This window comes from Electrona antarctica (assembly GCF_951216825.1).
Source record: "Electrona antarctica genome assembly, chromosome: 8".
Taxonomy (NCBI): Eukaryota; Metazoa; Chordata; class Actinopteri; order Myctophiformes; family Myctophidae; genus Electrona; species Electrona antarctica.
This window is the reverse complement of record NC_136789.1, coordinates 49,408,741-49,427,569: the sequence shown is the minus strand read 5'-3', so window position 1 is coordinate 49,427,569 and position 18,829 is coordinate 49,408,741. Positions and strand designations below refer to the sequence as shown.

General features: G+C 47.2%; 1 protein-coding gene across 1 annotated transcript in view; it reads right to left on the bottom strand.

Annotated features, from left to right (window-relative positions):
- Positions 1–1,612: 1,612 nt before the first annotated feature.
- Positions 1,613–18,829, bottom strand: part of LOC306928817 (uncharacterized protein) — a gene marked incomplete at its 5' end in the record, with an annotated part of 28,495 nt that continues 11,278 nt past the window's right edge. Inside the window, 16 exons of the mRNA XM_079509088.1 lie at positions 1,613–1,853; positions 2,018–2,128; positions 2,282–2,329; positions 2,444–2,653; positions 2,773–3,058; positions 3,143–3,391; positions 3,873–4,036; positions 4,185–4,256; positions 4,388–4,614; positions 4,687–4,858; positions 5,005–5,223; positions 5,381–5,413; positions 5,498–5,581; positions 5,668–5,736; positions 5,817–5,939; positions 16,448–16,586. Of these exons, the coding sequence (XP_079365214.1) occupies positions 1,627–1,853; positions 2,018–2,128; positions 2,282–2,329; positions 2,444–2,653; positions 2,773–3,058; positions 3,143–3,391; positions 3,873–4,036; positions 4,185–4,256; positions 4,388–4,614; positions 4,687–4,858; positions 5,005–5,223; positions 5,381–5,413; positions 5,498–5,581; positions 5,668–5,736; positions 5,817–5,939; positions 16,448–16,586 (2,433 nt within the window). The 3' untranslated portion in view covers positions 1,613–1,626. The remainder of the gene's footprint in view (positions 1,854–2,017; positions 2,129–2,281; positions 2,330–2,443; positions 2,654–2,772; positions 3,059–3,142; positions 3,392–3,872; positions 4,037–4,184; positions 4,257–4,387; positions 4,615–4,686; positions 4,859–5,004; positions 5,224–5,380; positions 5,414–5,497; positions 5,582–5,667; positions 5,737–5,816; positions 5,940–16,447; positions 16,587–18,829) is intronic.

The window sequence follows — 18,829 nt, the reverse complement described above, 5'->3', positions numbered from 1 at the left end:
GACTTCCTTCAAGTACATGGCGAATGCACTCATTCCTTGCAATGTACTTACATACACTTACATATGTTGCGACCTTCGGTCGCAACATATGTAAGTACATTGCACTGAAGTCCCCAGGTCCCCCCAGTGCCCCCCCCCCAAGTGCCCCCCAATGCCTCCCAAGACAGTGTCCCCCAAGTGCCTCCCCAGACAGTGCCCCCCAGTGTCCCCCAAGTGCCTCCCCAGACAGTTCCCCCAAGTCCCTGTCCATCCCCAGACAGTGTCCCCCCAGTGCCCCCCCCAAGTGCCCCCCCAATGCCTCCCAAGACAGTTCCCCCCAGTGTCCCCCAAGTGCCTCCCCAGACAGTGCCCCCCCAAGTGCCCCTCCCAGTGTCCACCAAGTGCCCCCCGCCCCAAGTGCCCCCCAATGCCTCCCAAGACAGTGCCCCCCCCCCAAGTGCCCCCCCAATGCCTCCCCAGACAGTGCCCCCCCCAAGTGCCCCCCCCAGGGTCCCCCAGTGCCTTCCCAGACAGTGTGTCCCCCCCCCCCCCCAAGTGCCTAAGCCCCAGGTTATGGTTAGAGTTAGCCCTAAGCCCCGCCCACCTGCATTTCAGAATGGAATTGGGTAACCCTAATTGAATGGAATGGATATGGAATTGGGTAAACAATATCTTATCAAATCAATTCCTTTTTCCACCCAAAAAAGGACTCACTTCCGGTTTCAGATATTGGGTAAGCATACATTGGAATTGATATGGAATTGGGTATACCAAATATATCAAATCAATATTTTTTTCAACCAAAAAGTCCCCACTGTCCCCCCAGTGCCTCCCCAGACAGTGCCCCCTCAGTGCCCCCCCCCCCAGTGCCTCCCCAAGTGCCCCCCCAGACAGTGCCCCCCCAGTGTCCCCCAAGTGCCTCCCCAGACAGTTCCCCCAAGTGCCCCCCCAGTCCATCCCCAGACAGTGCCCCCAGTGTCCCCCCAGTGCCCCCCCCCAATGCCTCCCAAGACAGTGCCCCCCCAAGTGTCCCCCAAGTGCCTCCCCAGACAGTGCCCCACAGTGTCCCCCCAAAGTGCCCCCCCAATCCCTAAGCCAGTTTCAGATATTGGGTGAGGAATGAATGGAATTGATACGGAATTGGGCACCCCAATATCTTATCAAGTCCATTCATTTTTCACCCAAAATTGTCCCTAAACCCTATGTTAGCCCCAGAACCCATCAACCCAGCCCAATAGCATATCAATTACATGAATTATCTCTAAATCTTAACCAAAGCCTCACACGTATCCCTGGCCAACCAAAGTCTTGAAAGAAACAACCATAGCTCAAAGTTCAAACATTTATTATTTTTTCACGCACACACACACACACACACACACACACACACACACACACACACACACACACACACACACACACACACACACACACACACACACACACACACACACACACACACACACACACACACGGCAACTGTGCCTGAAACACAATAGCCTTATCAAAGGCACACAACACAAATAAAACAATGGGGTTGGGGATAAAAACAAAATAAAACGACCTGCCTCAGGTGACTTAAATGAGAAAAAAATTAAAACAAACAAAAAGAAACAGCCGTGCTGTTCGGCTCACATCTAGCCAGGGCTAGAAGGCTTCCTCGTTCTCAGAGTCTTCAAATTGGATGGGGTGGGGTAGTGGGGTAGCCTCAGTCTTGGAAGCGGATGGGGGGGGTAGTGGGAGGAGGGGGGAGGCTTCCTCAGCCTCAGAGTCTCGGAAGAGGATGAGGGAGGTAGTGGGAGGAGGGGGGGAGGCAGGGAAAGGAGGTTGTGGAAGTCCTCCAGTGGATCCTTCCACTACTCGGGGAGCTTTATCTGTTGAAATAAAGATGATTTATTTAGTTTTACTGACACACACACACACACACACACACACACACACACACACACACACACACACACACACACACACACACACACACACACACACACACACACACACACACACACACCAATTCCTCTTGAGTAATTGTTCTCACCTTGTGGCTCTGCTGGGCTGGAGGGACGGAGTCCCAGGGAAAACATTGGCGGAAGGATACGCCGGTGAGGAACTCGTCCACGACGGGGGCCACCTGTTGACCTCTCCTCTCCTGTTGAAACAAACATTATGGATGTTAGACACCATTATTATTCGATGTCCTTTGTTTTGCATGTGTGAAGGTTGTCAGGACCAATGTCATATCAAGTCCTATGTTAAATATCCCAATAAGGGCCAAGGACCCTCTACATGTATTTTTTCTCACTTTTGTGCTCTGCAGCTGCGTTAGCATCCTTTCTTTGCATTAGTCCTTCTGGAGGTGTTGGAACAAATAGAACATATAGGTGGTCAGGACCAATTCCAGTCCTATTGATCCAGTCACACACAAGTATTCTTACAATTTGAAGAGTAATTGTAAATGTCTTACCTAAGCCTTTGAACAGTCGAATCCTAGGATTCAAGTCTTGCGGCTTAATCCTGCTGAGTGCCTTCTCTGTTCTTGGGGTGAACTTTATTTTATCAACAAGAACCACTACAGGGGAGGAGGATGGAGAGCGTTGCCGCTTTCGTGCTAGCCTTCTTTCCTCCTTCTTTCCTCCTCTTTCCTCCTGTTCCTCCTCAGATGAAGTCGAGGACTCTGTAATAATATCGAACAAAACATAATTAGTCTGATAGTGTGTTGTCAACTGGTCAACGTAATTGCTGAATATCTTGGTTCAAGAGAATCTTGCATACGTGTACAGCATTGGCACTCACCGGAGCGATCATCATACAGGACATCACAGTCACTGTTGCTTGTGTCCGAGACGTTGATTGCCTCCTCCCTTTTGTCCTCGTCTGCCTCCTCCCGTTCCTTCTCCCGTGCCTCTCTGCTGTCCTTCGCCGCCTTGCACTGCTTGTACCCCTCCATGAGGAGGACGCGGGCCGTCATGACCTCCTCCTCATCGGCGATGCTCATATAGAAGCGGCTGGCTGTCTCCTCCGAATGCTTCATCGCCTTGCTGACCTTTGCCCGGCTGGTCACATCAAGGCTTTTCCGTGCCTTTGAATGGAAGAGAAAGGATCTAAATCATACTACTTAACTTTAATAGTTGTCTGTTAAACGTGCTTGGTCTGAAAGATTTACCTTGCTGGATGCTGAGGACCTGATGAGGTTGAAGGTTGGCTTCCCTTCAAGCCCAAGTCTTCCCCACACCTTCTCAATTATTTTTCCGAGGTTTCGCACCTCCTTCCCCCCGCTGGTGCAAAACACAAGTTCAGTGCTGGTCCCCTGACACTTGGTGGTGTTTATGAGTTCGAGCAGCCACTGCAGCTCTTCCCTCTTCAAGGCCAGGGGGGCAGGACCGTGGCTGTTGAATGATTTGTGATTTCGAACCTACCACAGGTGGATATCATTGTTTGATGTTAGGGTTGAAAAATAAGTTGGGAAAACCATTTCCTATCAAATCAATTAAGTTTTCCACCCAAAAAAGTGTCGCCATACTAACCCTGATCACAGAAACCTCTTATGGAGCACGTTCACTGAAAAGTGGTGTTTATAGGGACCCCAATAATTCTACCAACATAACGGTACCACACAAAGACATTTAGACATGATAAGACCACTGGAAGTTGGTGAAAATAGAATGTATTACTTTTTGGTTGTAAATATAAATGTATATGATAAGAAGTTGGGCAAACAATTTCCATCAAGTCCATTCAGGTTTCCACCCAAAAAAGTGTCACCATACTAACCCTGATCACATAAACCTCTTTAGTTTAATGAAATGTGGAACAGGGACCCCAATAATTCTACCAATATAATGGTACCACAAAAATACACATTGATAATGGAATCGTTAGAAGTCTTGACTCACATAAATCACAAATCCGCTCTTGGAGGGTTTGGCATCGTTCACTTCAGACACTGTCAGGTTCTTGAACACACCGGCCCGATGGCCGTGCGTGATCGCAAGGAATCCGGCCAGGAACCCATGTATCTCCTGCACAGCATTGAGTGTGAAGCAGGCCTGGAGTTGTTCTAAAAAGAAAAGATAGTTTAAACTTGGCATTTGTTTAACAACCGGTACACATATCAACTTGTGTTGAATATTCCTTTTGTTGCAGGTCCACTGGTAAGTATCATTATTTCTTTCTTCAAAGGAATATTTCTTTACAAGTTTACTTACCGAGCAGCCCCGGCAGCCGATCCTCGGCGACCTTCAGGAACCTCATCTCCATATTTATGTCCAGCTCCTCGTCTGTATAGAAATGCATACAATTAGTTTAAGATAAAGGTCTTACTGTGTGCTGTGGCATTGTGTTTGATAGAGAATACAGTGTCTTGGACAAACCAAAAAACTATGACATTACGGTCTGTAAATACACTCACTCGATTTCTTAACGAGGACTGCATATTTCTGGGCGAGCAAGGGGACGGTGAGGCTCTTCTGCATCGCCGACATGCTGTACTGGACACTATCAAGCTCTACCTGGGTGAGGGTGGACTGCTTCCTGAACCTGGGTACACCTTTGACGTGTCTCAGGAAGCCCCCAAAGTCGAGAACATAGGTCTTTAACGTGCCGGGTTTGGCCGTTTTGGACAGTGCTCTAAAGAAGCTGTGAAAGACAATATATGAGTTAAAAACTAAGGAGTTAGTCTTTGGTGGAAACTCTGTGGACTCTACCTACTCTCTGGTCTTGTCCAGGTCCAGGAGGGGACGGAGGTGGGCTTTCCCCACACAGCCCAGGCTCTTGCAGACCTTAGCTGCACGTCTGCCTCTTTGCTGCTGGTTGTCCAGGTATTTTGGGTCGTCTTGTCTCAAAGAGACAAGATGTTCCACCCAATCATCAATGATGATGGCTGTTGACAGAAACACATTTGTGAGTGAATACAGGATTTAAATGTTTTTTTCCCATTTCAAAAGGACACACGTCAACATGTCGTAAATCCTCAAAGTCACTAACAAATTCCATTTAAGAAAATGTAAAAATGAAAAGAATACTTACAAAAGAGGCCCTGCTCCCCCTCCGAGAGCTTTGTCTTCTCGGTGGCCTTTCTGCCGGTGCCCTTGACCGGGGTGGCCTTTCTGCCGGTGCCCTTGACCGGGGTGAGGTGGACCTTTTTAAATGTTTCGAGCTCCATCAGCCTCCTCCTCAGCTCCAGGTTCTCACCCAAAATCCTCTCAAACTCTGCCCGCAGGTCCACGCAGGCCGACTGCGAGCAGACTGGGGTTGAATTTGAAGAAACATAATTAATATAGATAAGCTGTCAAACATCCTTATTATTCAATATTGATTTGGTCAGGCACAACTTCATATCAATCCCTATGTTAAATGACCCCATAAATGCAAAAGACCCTAACTTGAAGAGTATTTTTCTCACCTTTTTGACCTGAAGGGCGGTTGGTAGGCAGATCTGTTAAAACAAACATCATTAATATGGATATCCTTGCTGTCAAACACAAGTATCCTTACAATTTGGAACAATTATTGCCCTCACATTTAACGCCTGACGTTGACGGAGGTGACATCCCATAGGTGACAGGTGTCACCGGACCTGGTGAGGACATGTCGTCACCTGGAGCTGTTGAAACAAACATCATGAATCTAGATGTAAGGACACAAAACACAATTGTATATTCTCACAATTGGATGAGTAATTGCACTTACGCTCAATAGAGTCGGAGGTAGGCCCAAGCAGGTCAAGGGCCCTGCACACCTCATCCACTTCGTCAGTCGCTGTTGAAATAAACATTATTAATGTAGTTGCCCTTAAACAACACAAGTATTCTTACAATTGGAAATGTGATCGTTCTTACTCAGCTGGGTGGGGTTGGCCTGATTATCTGGAGGGCTGGGCACTGGGCGCTGGGCCCTGGGCACTGGTCCTGGGCGCTGGGCCTGGGTGCTGGGCACTGGGCACTGGGCACTGGGCACTGTAGCTGTTAAAAAAAACATTAATGTAGTTGACCTTAAAACAACACAAGTATACTTACAATTGCAATGGTAATTGGACCTGCCTCTTTCGAACAGGTCAAGCCGGCTGACCATTCCGACACCCGTGGCCCGTAGGGCAGCCAATTTGCTGATGGTCAAGGAGCGCTTCGCTGCTGTTACAAGTCTCTTTTTTTCATCCCCCTGTTGAAAAGCAACAGGTTAAAATAATGTACAACCGGGTCAATCACAGGATGTTGGGGTAGTGAGGTTCCTATTCATTGGCATTCTACTTTGACCCAATGCGTGTTCCCTGACAGGATTTGACTTCTAGGGGTCACCATGTCACGGGGGCCCTCAGAAGCCAACTGGGGGAAAGTCTTTCCAAAGGGTTAGGCCATGTTGCCCCCTAATTGGGATTTTTTTTAGAGAATAAGACATGCAAGCTGACACATATCTGTTTTAACCCAATATCAGGTCTCAACAATCTGGGACACAATTTACTATAATTATTTGTTTGGGTGGTTCTAGTTGTTAACCACTTGAACCGGTTAGGGTGATGACTGGTAATTGGGTGAAAAAGTAAGAGAGGTTAATACTTAGCTGGGTTGCAGAGTTTTAGGGTATTGGCCCAATAACAGTGCAAAATACCCTAACATAGCAGGCTTTTTTCAGCTTTCTTCGCAATACCAATGCTAAGGTTTAAGTGGTTAAGTAGCAAGCACACATAATTAACTTACTTCTATCAGGTGGACGTCAGCAAGATGCTTATCAATGCGTGCATTGTTCTTCTTGCCACAAATGTCACAGGTGGGATAGTCCATTTTTTTGACTCTACAGTTACAAAACAAATGTATACAAGGTAAGCCAAACCAGTGTAGAAAGCGCACCATTACACAATAATCATGTTCTCATTAAAAAATAACACTGCAGGAGTCAACTTTACCTTCCATATGCATAGTCCTGGATGAGAAGCCTCTCCACATTATTTGTGACCTTGTGGCCTTTTTTCAGGTGGGAGGTAAGGAAGACCACCTTTGAGCATATTGGACATTGGACTTTGTCCACGGTAGCCTAAAAAAAAAGTTAAAAATTGGGATTAGTACAGTTAATGGAAAGGTTTTCCATTGTTGATTTCTCCATCCAGAAATCCATCCCTTTTTAAAACCATTTTGATAGAATTATTCTCTGCTCCCCAAAATGTACACACATGTTGAAAATGAAAATCAATTATACTTCACCAAAACCTAACCCAAAATCTAGCAAAATCTAACCACCAAATCATAAGCCCCAAAAATATAGAATATTTACTCACAGGCATGTTGATGCGTTGTTGGAATGCAGGATTCAGTTGATTGTAATGTGAGTTATCTAGCAGCTTGCAGCACTCTCTCCCTCTCTCAATACAGACAATGAATGAAGCACATGGCACTTCCCCTCCCTTATAAACCCTTCCAGCAGGTGAAACAAATTCTGTCAATTAGTCATTAATTTGACATGGGTAGGGTTGTTGTCAGTAATTGGGCTATATAAAACATGGAATTGATAGGATGTTGGGCAAAGGCAAGTGTTTGGATGAGTGTGGTCGACATGGAAAGAATGCATGGATTTGATAAGGAATTGGGTACCCAAACTCCTATCAAATTTAATATTTTTTTCAACCAATTTGGGATGAAATTATCTAACCAATCAAATCCATTCATAATGGATATGATGTGAAATTGGGCAACCCTAGCCTAACCATAAAATCTAAATGAATGGAATAGAAAAACCATTCAAGACAGAGTTATCCTCTGTGCCCCAACATTTACACAATAAAGACCACATACCCCAGACCCATTAAGAACCCTCCCTCTACATATTAATTGCCCCTAAACCCTTTGCTAGCCCCCCACCCCAAAACCACTCAAACCCTGCCCACTGGAATATCAATTACATTTTAATTATCTCCAACCCCTGTCACTAATTATCACTAATCACCAACTACATGATATCACTACATGATATTACCATTTTTTGGAGAGACTATTCATAAATGGATGACTCAGATTTACGTGTAAGAGGAACAACATTTATTTAGGAAAAATCAAAAGCAAGAAAAAACAAAAGGAATAACAAAACAAACAATAACAAATCATTTTTAGGATGCCCCAGATCCTCCGGAGGCCCCAGATCCTCGGGCTGGAGGTCGAAGGCGTCTCCTCAGAATGCGCTGTCTGGCCTCCAGAAATTGGGCGTAAATGAGGAGTATCTCGTACCTCCTCCTGCCTCTGACCTCGATAACAAATTCCTCTTCCTCCGAATCCTCCTCTGAATTTGTTGGAACCAAATATTGTGGCTCCTCCAGGACCTGGTCATCATGTGTCTGTAGACAAACATAATTGGATTAATGTATATCCCTGTGTTGAAAGGTACAATGAATTTGAATGATTAGGTCGCTCTAAAAAGGTTTGCAGCCACACATCTTTTTAGGATGTACTTACATCTTCAGGAGAAGGGTTGGTGGTGGTGTCAGGCGGTGTCGGGGGGTCTCCCTCCTGGCTTGGTTGTTCCATTCTGTATAATATTATAAAGATTTCAGATTGCAAACCATGCAATGTTGATAGTCTTTTCGAAAGAAGATAGTTGATGTAGAATTTGTAGAACAATATTTAACAAAAATACCAACCTCTTGGTTGCTTGTTAGTCCTTTGTCAGTCCTTCTTCCATGCAAGTCTGATGCTGTCTGACAGTCACTCTGACTCAAAACATATATAGTGTGCCATTAGCTTCAATAACCAACACCTGGTCCGACTTGATTAACTCCAGCTGGATCAATTATATGCATGTCAACGCATGGAATACCTTAGGCGTAGGGTGGTAATATTTAATTGGGTGAAAAGAAAAGGGAGGTTGATATGAATCCTTATTAAATTAGGGGATCTTAAGAATTTTGATTGACCTCTCGTGTACCGTACATGCTAGGATCATAATGCAGATGTCTACGCGTTAGGCAGAGAATTCTGAAAAGAATGGATGGTGATTGAACACCTGCGGGACCCCATGACATGACTTATGGCAGGTCAAAGGTGAGGGTTAGGGTTTTGACACTAAAATGGGTGGTGTCTTCATGAAAATTGGGGGGCTCTAAAGACCACCTGGATTGTGTCTGAGGTCTGTTTTTCGGACCAAACGTACCCAGGGCTGTGGTCTCTGCTGTGTTCTTAGCCCTACGCCCTGAGACCCGCACAACCGGCCTGAACCCTCAAAAAATAGGAGCTGGGTTAGCGGCATACGTTCATGGGTGATTGGGTCAATCTCTTTTTTATAACCATTAAAGATATAATCAATCTCTGCTCAACAACCTTTATACACTTGTTTGCTGAACCCCAGGGGACGTGCCCTTCGAAGGACGGCTTGGACCCTCACACCCTGAGTTCTGACCTTTCGGACAGCAGAAGGCCGTAAAATAGAGGCCTTGGTTAGGGGTATAGCTTGCTCTTTCGCAACCACGCGGCAGCCGTGCACAGCACCGGCTCGAGGCCGGTACTGACGGATTGGGCTCGGCTTCACGATTCAGAAAACGTCCAGTCTGCGCAAAAAGGACCCCCCATTTATGATATATCTGTGTTCCGATTAGTAATCAATCTCCATGTTAATAACGCCCAAAATACCCCTGCCCACACTAACCCGTGTATACAATTGTGCACACTAATTAACCACCTTCCCGACGAGGTACAGCCACGGGACCAACACCATTCGATTCGGCGTGCAAAAGTAAGTCAGACTAAGTTGTCCTTTTTTGGAATAAGAAGAAAGTCTATAGCGCACCTAATTAAGAGTGTTTAACTCCGCCCACAAAGGCCGCACAGGGGCATGGCGCACATTCACGCGTAGTGCTTGACGAGACGAACACGTTGCTGTGTGTTTCTCCACACACGGTCATGTGGTTCAGAAAATGAGGATTACACTTTGACGCACGATAACTCTGCCCACAAAGGTCGAAAAGGGGCGTGCCGCATATCCACGCATAGCTCGCGATTAGACGAACACGCTCATATGTGTTTCCCTGCATACGGACTTATGGTTCTCAAAATTAGGTTTAGCATTTCACCCTTCAATACACTGTCAGGGTTACCAAGTCTATAAGGCTTGTTGATGACGGGTCAGAGTTGGCGAACTCTTGCTACGGGTGTCGCACGAGTGTGGCGGACCTATTGGAGCGTAGATCTTGGAAAGCTGAACGCGCCCATGTAAATGACATCGCAAACAGACTTTTCGTTGGCGATCTATTGTGCGTCGAAGAGTAACCCTAGCCCTAGCCAATTAAGAGAACCGTAAGTCTGTGTGCGCAGTAACCCATATTGGTGCGTTCGGCTCGTCGCGCTGAGTCCGAAAATGGTCTTGGTTTTGCCGAGACGTGTCCGGGGGCAGGGTTTAACCTTTAGGGTTAGGGTCATAAAAAGGTTAGGGCGGTAACTAGAAATTGGGTGAACAGTAAAGGGAAGTTGATAGTTAGCTGGGCAGGGGCCTCATATGATTAGATTAGGGGATCTTAAGAATTTTGATTGACCTCTCGTATACCGTACATGCTAGGATCATAATGCAGATGTCTACGCGTTAGGCAGAGAATTCTGAAAAGAATGGATGGTGATTGAACACCTACGGGACCCCATGACATGACTTATGGGAGGTCAAAGGTGAGGGTTAGGGTTTTGAGACTAAAATGGGTGGTGTCTTCATGAAACTTGGGGGGCTCTAAAGACCACCTGGATGGCGTCTGAGGTCTGTTTTTCGGACCAAACGTACCAAGGGCTGTGATCTCTGCTGTGTTCTGAGCACTAGGCCCTGAGCCCAGCGAAACCGGTCTCAGCACTCCAAACATAGGAGCTGGGTTAGCGTTATATGTTAATGGCTGATTGGGTCAATCTCTTTTTTATAACCATTCCAAATAGAATCAATCTCTGCGGAACAACCTTTATACACTTGTTTGCTGGAGCCCAGGGGATGTGCCCTTCGAACGACGGGCCACTCGGACCCTCGCCCCCTGAGTTCTGAGCTCTTAGATAGCAGAAGGCCGTAATCAAAGCCTTTGTAGGGAGTGAAGCTTGCTCTTTGGAAACCACGCCACAGCCGCGCACAGCACCGGCTCGAGGCCGGTACTGACGGATTGGGCTCGGCTTCACGATTCAGAAAACGTCCTGTCTGTGTGAAAAGGACCCCCCCCCATAGCATTAGGGTTAGGATCATAAAAAGGTTAGGGCGGTAACTAGGCATTGGGTGAACAGTAAAGGGAGGTTGATAGTTAGCTGGGCGGAGGCCTCGAATGAAGCCTCACTGGTGTTTGGGGGTCTTACGTATTTTGATTGACCTCTCGTGAACCGTACATGCTAGGGTCATAATGCAGATATCTACGCGTTCGGCAGACAGTTCTGAAAAGAAGGGATGGACATTGAACACCTGCGGGACCCCATGACATGACTTATGGCAGGTCAAAGGTGAGGGCTAGGGTTTTGATACTAAAATGGGTGGTGTCTTTGTGAAACTTGGGGGGCTCTAAAGACCACCTGGATGGCGTGTGAGGCCTGTTTTTCGGACCAAACGTACCCAGGGCTGTGAACTCTGCTGTGTTCTGAGCACCAGGCCCTGGGCCCCTGCGAAACCGGCCTGAGCACTCCAAACATAGGAGCTGGGTTAGCGTTATATGTTAATGGGTGAATGGGTCAAAGTCTTTTTTATAACCATTGGAGATAGATTCAATCTCTGCTCAACAACCTTTGTACACTTGTTTGCTGGAGCCCAGGGGATGTGCCCTTCGAACGACGGGCAACTCGGACCCTCGCCCCCTGAGTTCTGAGCTCTTAGACAGCAGAAGGCCATAATCAAAGCCTTTGTTAGGAGAGGAGCTCGCTCTTTCACAACCACGCGGCAGCCGTGCACAGCACCGGCTCGAGGCCGGTACCGACGGATTGGGCTCGGCTTCACGATTCAGAAAACGTCCAGTCTGCGCAAAAAGGACCCCCCATTTATGATATATCTGTGTTCCGATTAGTAATCAATCTCCATGTTAATAACGCCCAAAATACCCCTGCCCACACTAACCCGTGTATAAAATTGTGCACACTAATTAACCACCTTCCCGACGAGGTACAGCCACGGGACCAACACCATTCGATTCAGCGTGCAAAAGTAAGTCAGACTAAGTTGTCCTTTTTTGGAATAAGAAGAAAGTCTATAGCGCACCTAATTAAGAGTGTTTAACTCCGCCCACAAAGGCCGCACAGGGGCATGGCGCACATCCACGCGTAGGGCTTGACGAGACGAACACGTTGCTGTGTGTTTCTCCACACACGGTCATGTGGTTCAGAAAATGAGGATTACACTTTGACGCACGATAACTCCGCCCACAAAGGTCGAAAAGGGGCGTGCCAAATATCCACGCATAGCTCGCGATTAGACGAACGCGCTCATATTTGTTTCCCTGCATACGGACTTATGGTTCTCAAATTTAGGTTTAGCATTTCACCATTCAATACAGTGTAAGGGTTACCAAGTCTATAAGGCTTGTTGATGACGGGTCAGAGTTGGCGAACTCTTGCTACGGGTGTCGCACGAGTGTGGCGGACCTATTGGAGCGTAGATCTTGGAAAGCTGAACGCGCCCATGTAAATGACATCGCAAACAGACTTTTCGTTGGCGATCTATCGTGCGTCGAAGAGTAACCCTAGCCCTAGCCAATTAAGAGAACCGTAAGTCTGTGTGCGCAGAAACCCATATGGGTGCGTTCGGCTCGTCGCGCTGAGTCGGAAAATGGTCTTGGTTTTGCCGAGACGTGTCCGGGGGCAGGGTTTAACCTCTAGTGTTAGGGTCATACAAAGGTTAGGGCGGTAACTAGAAATTGGGTGAACAGTAAAGGGAAGTTGATAGTTAGCTGGGCAGGGGCCTCATATGATTAGATTAGGGGATCTTAAGAATGTTGATTGACCTCTCGTATACCGTACATGCTAGGATCATAATGCAGATGTCTACGCGTTAGGCAGAGAATTCTGAAAAGAATGGATGGTGATTGAACACCTACGGGACCCCATGACATGACTTATGCGAGGTCAAAGGTGAGGGTTAGGGTTTTGAGATTAAAATGGGTGGTGTCTTCATGAAACTTGGGGGGCTCTAAAGACCACCTGGATGGCGTCTGAGGTCTGTTTTTCGGACCAAACGTACCAAGGGCTGTGATCTCTGCTGTGTTCTGAGCACTAGGCCCTGAGCCCAGCGAAACCGGTCTCAGCACTCCAAACATAGGAGCTGGGTTAGCGTTATATGTTAATGGCTGATTGGGTCAATCTCTTTTTTATAACCATTCCAAATAGAATCAATCTCTGCGGAACAACCTTTATACACTTGTTTGCTGGAGCCCAGGGGATGTGCCCTTCGAACGACGGGCCACTCGGACCCTCGCCCCCTGAGTTCTGAGCTCTTAGATAGCAGAAGGCCGTAATCAAAGCCTTTGTAGGGAGAGAAGCTTGCTCTTTGGAAACCACGCCACAGCCGCGCACAGCACCGGCTCGAGGCCGGTACTGACGGATTGGGCTCGGCTTCACGATTCAGAAAACGTCCTGTCTGTGCGAAAAGGACCCCCCCCCATAGCATTTTGGTTAGGATCATAAAAAGGTTAGGGCGGTAACTAGGCATTGGGTGAACAGTAAAGGGAGGTTGATAGTTAGCTGGGCGGAGGCCTCGAATGAAGCCTCACTGGTGTTTGGGGGTCTTACGTATTTTGATTGACCTCTCGTGAACCGTACATGCTAGGGTCATAATGCAGATATCTACGCGTTCGGCAGACAGTTCTGAAAAGAAGGGATGGACATTGAACACCTGCGGGACCCCATGACATGACTTATGGCAGGTCAAAGGTGAGGGCTAGGGTTTTGACACTAAAATGGGTGGTGTCTTTGTGAAACTTGGGGGGCTCTAAAGACCACCTGGATGGCGTGTGAGGCCTGTTTTTCGGACCAAACGTACCCAGGGCTGTGAACTCTGCTGTGTTCTGAGCACCAGGCCCTGGGCCCCTGCGAAACCGGCCTGAGCACTCCAAACATAGGAGCTGGGTTAGCGTTATATGTTAATGGGTGAATGGGTCAATGTCTTTTTTTATAACCATTGGAGATAGATTCAATCTCTGCTCAACAACCTTTGTACACTTGTTTGCTGGAGCCCAGGGGATGTGCCCTTCGAACGACGGGCAACTCGGACCCTCGCCCCCTGAGTTCTGAGCTCTTAGACAGCAGAAGGCCATAATCAAAGCCTTTGTTAGGAGAGGAGCTCGCTCTTTCGCAACCACGCGGCAGCCGTGCACAGCACCGGCTCGAGGCCGGTACCGACGGATTGGGCTCGGCTTCACGATTCAGAAAACGTCCAGTCTGCGCAAAAAGGACCCCCCATTTATGATATATCTGTGTTCCGATTAGTAATCAATCTCCATGTTAATAACGCCCAAAATACCCCTGCCCACACTAACCCGTGTATAAAATTGTGCACACTAATTAACCACCTTCCCGACGAGGTACAGCCACGGGACCAACACCATTCGATTCAGCGTGCAAAAGTAAGTCAGACTAAGTTGTCCTTTTTTGAAATAAGAAGAAAGTCTATAGCGCACCTAATTAAGAGTGTTTAACTCCGCCCACAAAGGCCGCACAGGGGCATGGCACACATCCAGGCGTAGGGCTTGACGAGACGAACACGTTGCTGTGTGTTTCTCCACACACGGTCATGTGGTTCAGAAAATGAGGATTACACTTTGACGCACGATAACTCCGCCCACAAAGGTCGAAAAGGGGCGTGCCAAATATCCACGCATAGCTCGCGATTAGACGAACGCGCTCATATTTGTTTCCCTGCATACGGACTTATGGTTCTCAAATTTAGGTTTAGCATTTCACCATTCAATACAGTGTAAGGGTTACCATGTCTATGAGGCTTGTTGATGACGGGTCAGAGTTGGCGAACTCTTGCTACGGGTGTCGCACGAGTATGGTGGACCTATTGGAGCATAGATCAAGGAAAGCTGAACGCGCCCATGTAAATGACATCGCAAACGGACTTTTCGTTGGCGAGCTATCGTGCGTCGAAGAGTAACCCTAGCCCTAGCCAATTAAGAGAACCGTAAGTCCGTGTGCGCAGAAACCCATATGGGCGCGCTCGGCTCGTCGCGCTGAGTCGGAAAATGGTCTTGGTTTTGCCGAGACGTGTCCGGGGGCAGGGTTTAACCTTTAGGGTTAGGGTCATAAAAAGGTTAGGGCGGTAACTAGAAATTGGGTGAACAGTAAAGGGAAGTTGATAGTTAGCTGGACGGGTCCTCATATGCTATCTAGCCTTGCTAGATTAGGGGATCGCTCTTTGGAGACCACGCGACAACCATGCACAGCACGGGCTCGAGGCCGGTACCGACGCATTGGGCTCGGCTTCACGATTCAGAAAACGTCCTGTCTGTGCGAAAAGGACTCCCCCATTTATGATATATCTGTGTTCCAATTAGTGATCAATCTCCGTGATAATAACGCCCAAAACACCCCCTAACACCAACCCATCTATAAAATTGTGCATACTAATTAACCACTTTCCCGTAAGTCTGTGTGCATGGATACGGTCACGTTCGGCTCGTCACGCTGAGTCCGAAAATGGTCTTGGTATGTAAGTATGCGTCCGGGGGAGCAGGGTTAGAGTGTACCAGCAGATGGCAGCAGAGGATAAGGCATATAGTGAGTAGTGTACATAGTGCCCCTTCTTTGGTGTTAATGGAGTGGGGGGTCATTGGTTAGGGGGTTAGGGATAATTGATGTGGAATTGATATATCATTGGTTAGGCTCTTGATGGGTTTTGGGGTGGGGGTCAGGGGTGGGGGTCATGGCTTAGGGGGTTAGGGATAATTGATGTGGATTTGATATATCATTGGTTAGGGTCTTTATGGTTTTTGGGGTGGGGTCATAGGGCTAGGGGGTTAGGGAAGAGTTGACTGTTATTGATAGTATATTGGTTATTGGGTGGATATTGGGTGAATTATAGCGCCCCCTACTGGACCGGGGTGAAACGGGGTGGAAAAACAGCACCCCCCGGTGGCCGTTTCGGGAAATTGGGTGCGTACCCAATGACCTATCAACCAACACATTCAAAGACATATCAATCCCATTGATCCGTTTTCTTATCAAGTTGATGGGATCCGGGATAAAGTTATAGGGAAATCGTCTGAAACCGACCCCTCATCAACTCCTATGTTAAATCGCCCAATAACCCCCGAAATGTCCCTAACCCTAAGTCAGTGTCATTTTGCAAGAGGTGATGTTCATTGGTCCATGTTTTTGGCCCATGGACCTCCGATTACCACTTCCTCTGCTGTACCTGGGATAGGTGGCATTTCATCAGACCTGGCTCTCTGCATGGGACTTCGGACAGCATTGAACCCTGGAATTTCAGGTCTGTCACCGTCTTGGTGGGCCTGCCGACGCACTCGAACAAATTCAGCATTGTAAACACGTCTCACTGGCACTGTTGGTGTTGGATCCTGCCTTACTCTCTTTCACCAGACGCAGAAGCAGGTTCTTGGCCTTGTCTTCATCTGCCTGCTGCTTGGCGTTGAGCCTGGTGAAGTATCTGTAGCGGTGAGTGCTCTGCGTGCATACCTGGCCCTCGATGCAGCGTCAGAGACCTGGGCAGCAGACCTTGGTCACTCTGGACCTACAAAAGTCTTTAGCCTTACTGCTGACACCTTGACGGAATTCAGCTCTTTCAACCATAGACGTTTCCGGGGGATGTACTGTACATGGTCATTGGTGTCCAGAATGTTAATGATTGGATTTTCATCCTCTACATCGAACATGTTGGTAGTCTTGACCGGCAGGGGCTCCTAATTGATCCCTTTGAACTTCAAAGGCGTTGTTCACTGAGGCTTCGTACACACCTTTCGGACACACAGATCTGTCCGACCGACCACTGATTACATTTTTATGATTTGATGCCTCCATGTCCCACAATGCTTTGCGCGATTTGGGCGGTGCTACGACACGCGGAAATAGATGCACATATGTTCAGTGTAGTTTTCTTGACTGCAGCAGCAGCTAGCGGTAGTTTGTCGAGGCCGTTTTTCACACTCAAAGTTCACTTAGAAGGTCCGGATCAAGGACCAAATATTTGCATTTTGATTTTGGTCCGTTTGGTGTTCACACTGGACTTTGTAAAGCGTACCAAATATGTAAACAAATGACACGTGGACATGTTAAGCGAAACAAATAGTGAAAAAAAGAAAAGAGGTCATTTTACGACGGAGGGAAAAATAACATGAGGGGGTGCGGGAAATCACTGTCTACAATTTTTGGGCGCAACCTTCAGTCACACAGAGAAAAGAGAACAGCAACATGAATCATGATTGCAGCAGCAACTTGAAATTGCATTAATTCTTAATTATTTTATTAGCCAAATAAGGCAACAGAGGAGCAGGTGTTATAACCTACAACAAAGTATCCCCGAATCCCGATAAAAGGGACTTTTCTTCCATGTGTGCACCTTAACCTGATTCGATATAGGCCTATGTTATTTCTGCGCATCAAATCGACGGGCATTTCCATGTCATCTTATGGTTTAAACTTGAAGCCGTGCTGGTCAGTTAAGCTTCAAGTCAGAACAGCTCCGCTGCAGTTGACCTATATCACGTCTTTTGCTATAGTGATGTAATCAATTAACCATTTAGGACCACCTGTGTAGCTTATTTAACATTTGCTCCATTGGCTCTTTATGCGTGCGGCCGTGCGCTAGAGCGAGACAGGATGATTTTAAATATTTCTCTGTGCGTCTCTCCCATAGAGCTATAAAATATATCGGGTCTCTCCCCCCACATGTGCGCGCGTCATAACTTTGCGTGGTGGCGGTGGCGCATGCTTAAAATAAACAGATCCACAAGCTTACATCGTGTACCATACCGTAAGTACCATTCGTGTCGATAACTTGTACATCTGTTATATTTGCGCATGTGAACCTCGTACGCTGCCATTACATTTCTACTCTAGGCTACTCATAGACATATATGCGTCTACTATTAAAATCAATAGTGATCCCCGTAAAAAAGACATGCTTTTAGAACTAATTATTAATGCAGCCTCACAACTGCCGAGGCCCGACGGCTATTTTGGCTATCGTCCTGTATTTCTGTATATAGAATAGAACTTAGTACCAGACTGGACTCACTCACTGACTGGAGACAGCCGTGCGCAACTTGGACTCTCCAAGTTACGCACGGCCCTAGCCAAAAGAAGACATACAAACAAGCGATATAATAGTCTGTGTCACGTAACTCAGAAGACTACAGCCTAAACCCCACCCAGTGCTGTCAAGAACGGAAGTTCTCTCCTATTAGTTGGCGGTTAAAAAACACCCTTCTGTCCGATCTGAAGTCCCACCCTGTTCGTTGGCTGTTTTGACTACAAGGTGTCCGATGTGTTTGTTGTGCCCTCCGCCCCCACATCGGACAGGTTTGTCCGATCAAACGACGTGACTCCCATTGAAAATGAATTGGAGCAGCAATCAAATAGCAATCAGGCATCGCACACGGACCAAACATTTGTTCTTTAGGTGTGTACGCAGCCTCTGGCCTAGTTCACACCTACACAACAAATGTTCGGTCCGTGTGTGATGCCCGATTGCTTTTTGATTGCTGCTCCAATTCATTTTCAATGGGAGTCACATGGTTTGACCAAACATTTTTGTTTGATGAGGGGGGAGCAATCAGCCATCAGCGATCAAACACAAATGTTTGATCAAACCATGTGACTCCCATTGGAAAAGCATTGTGGTGGCCCAAAAAAACAAAAAAACGACCAAACATTGCTTGATTGGTGTTTGGTACGTGTGAATGAGGCCTGAGGCCTCATTC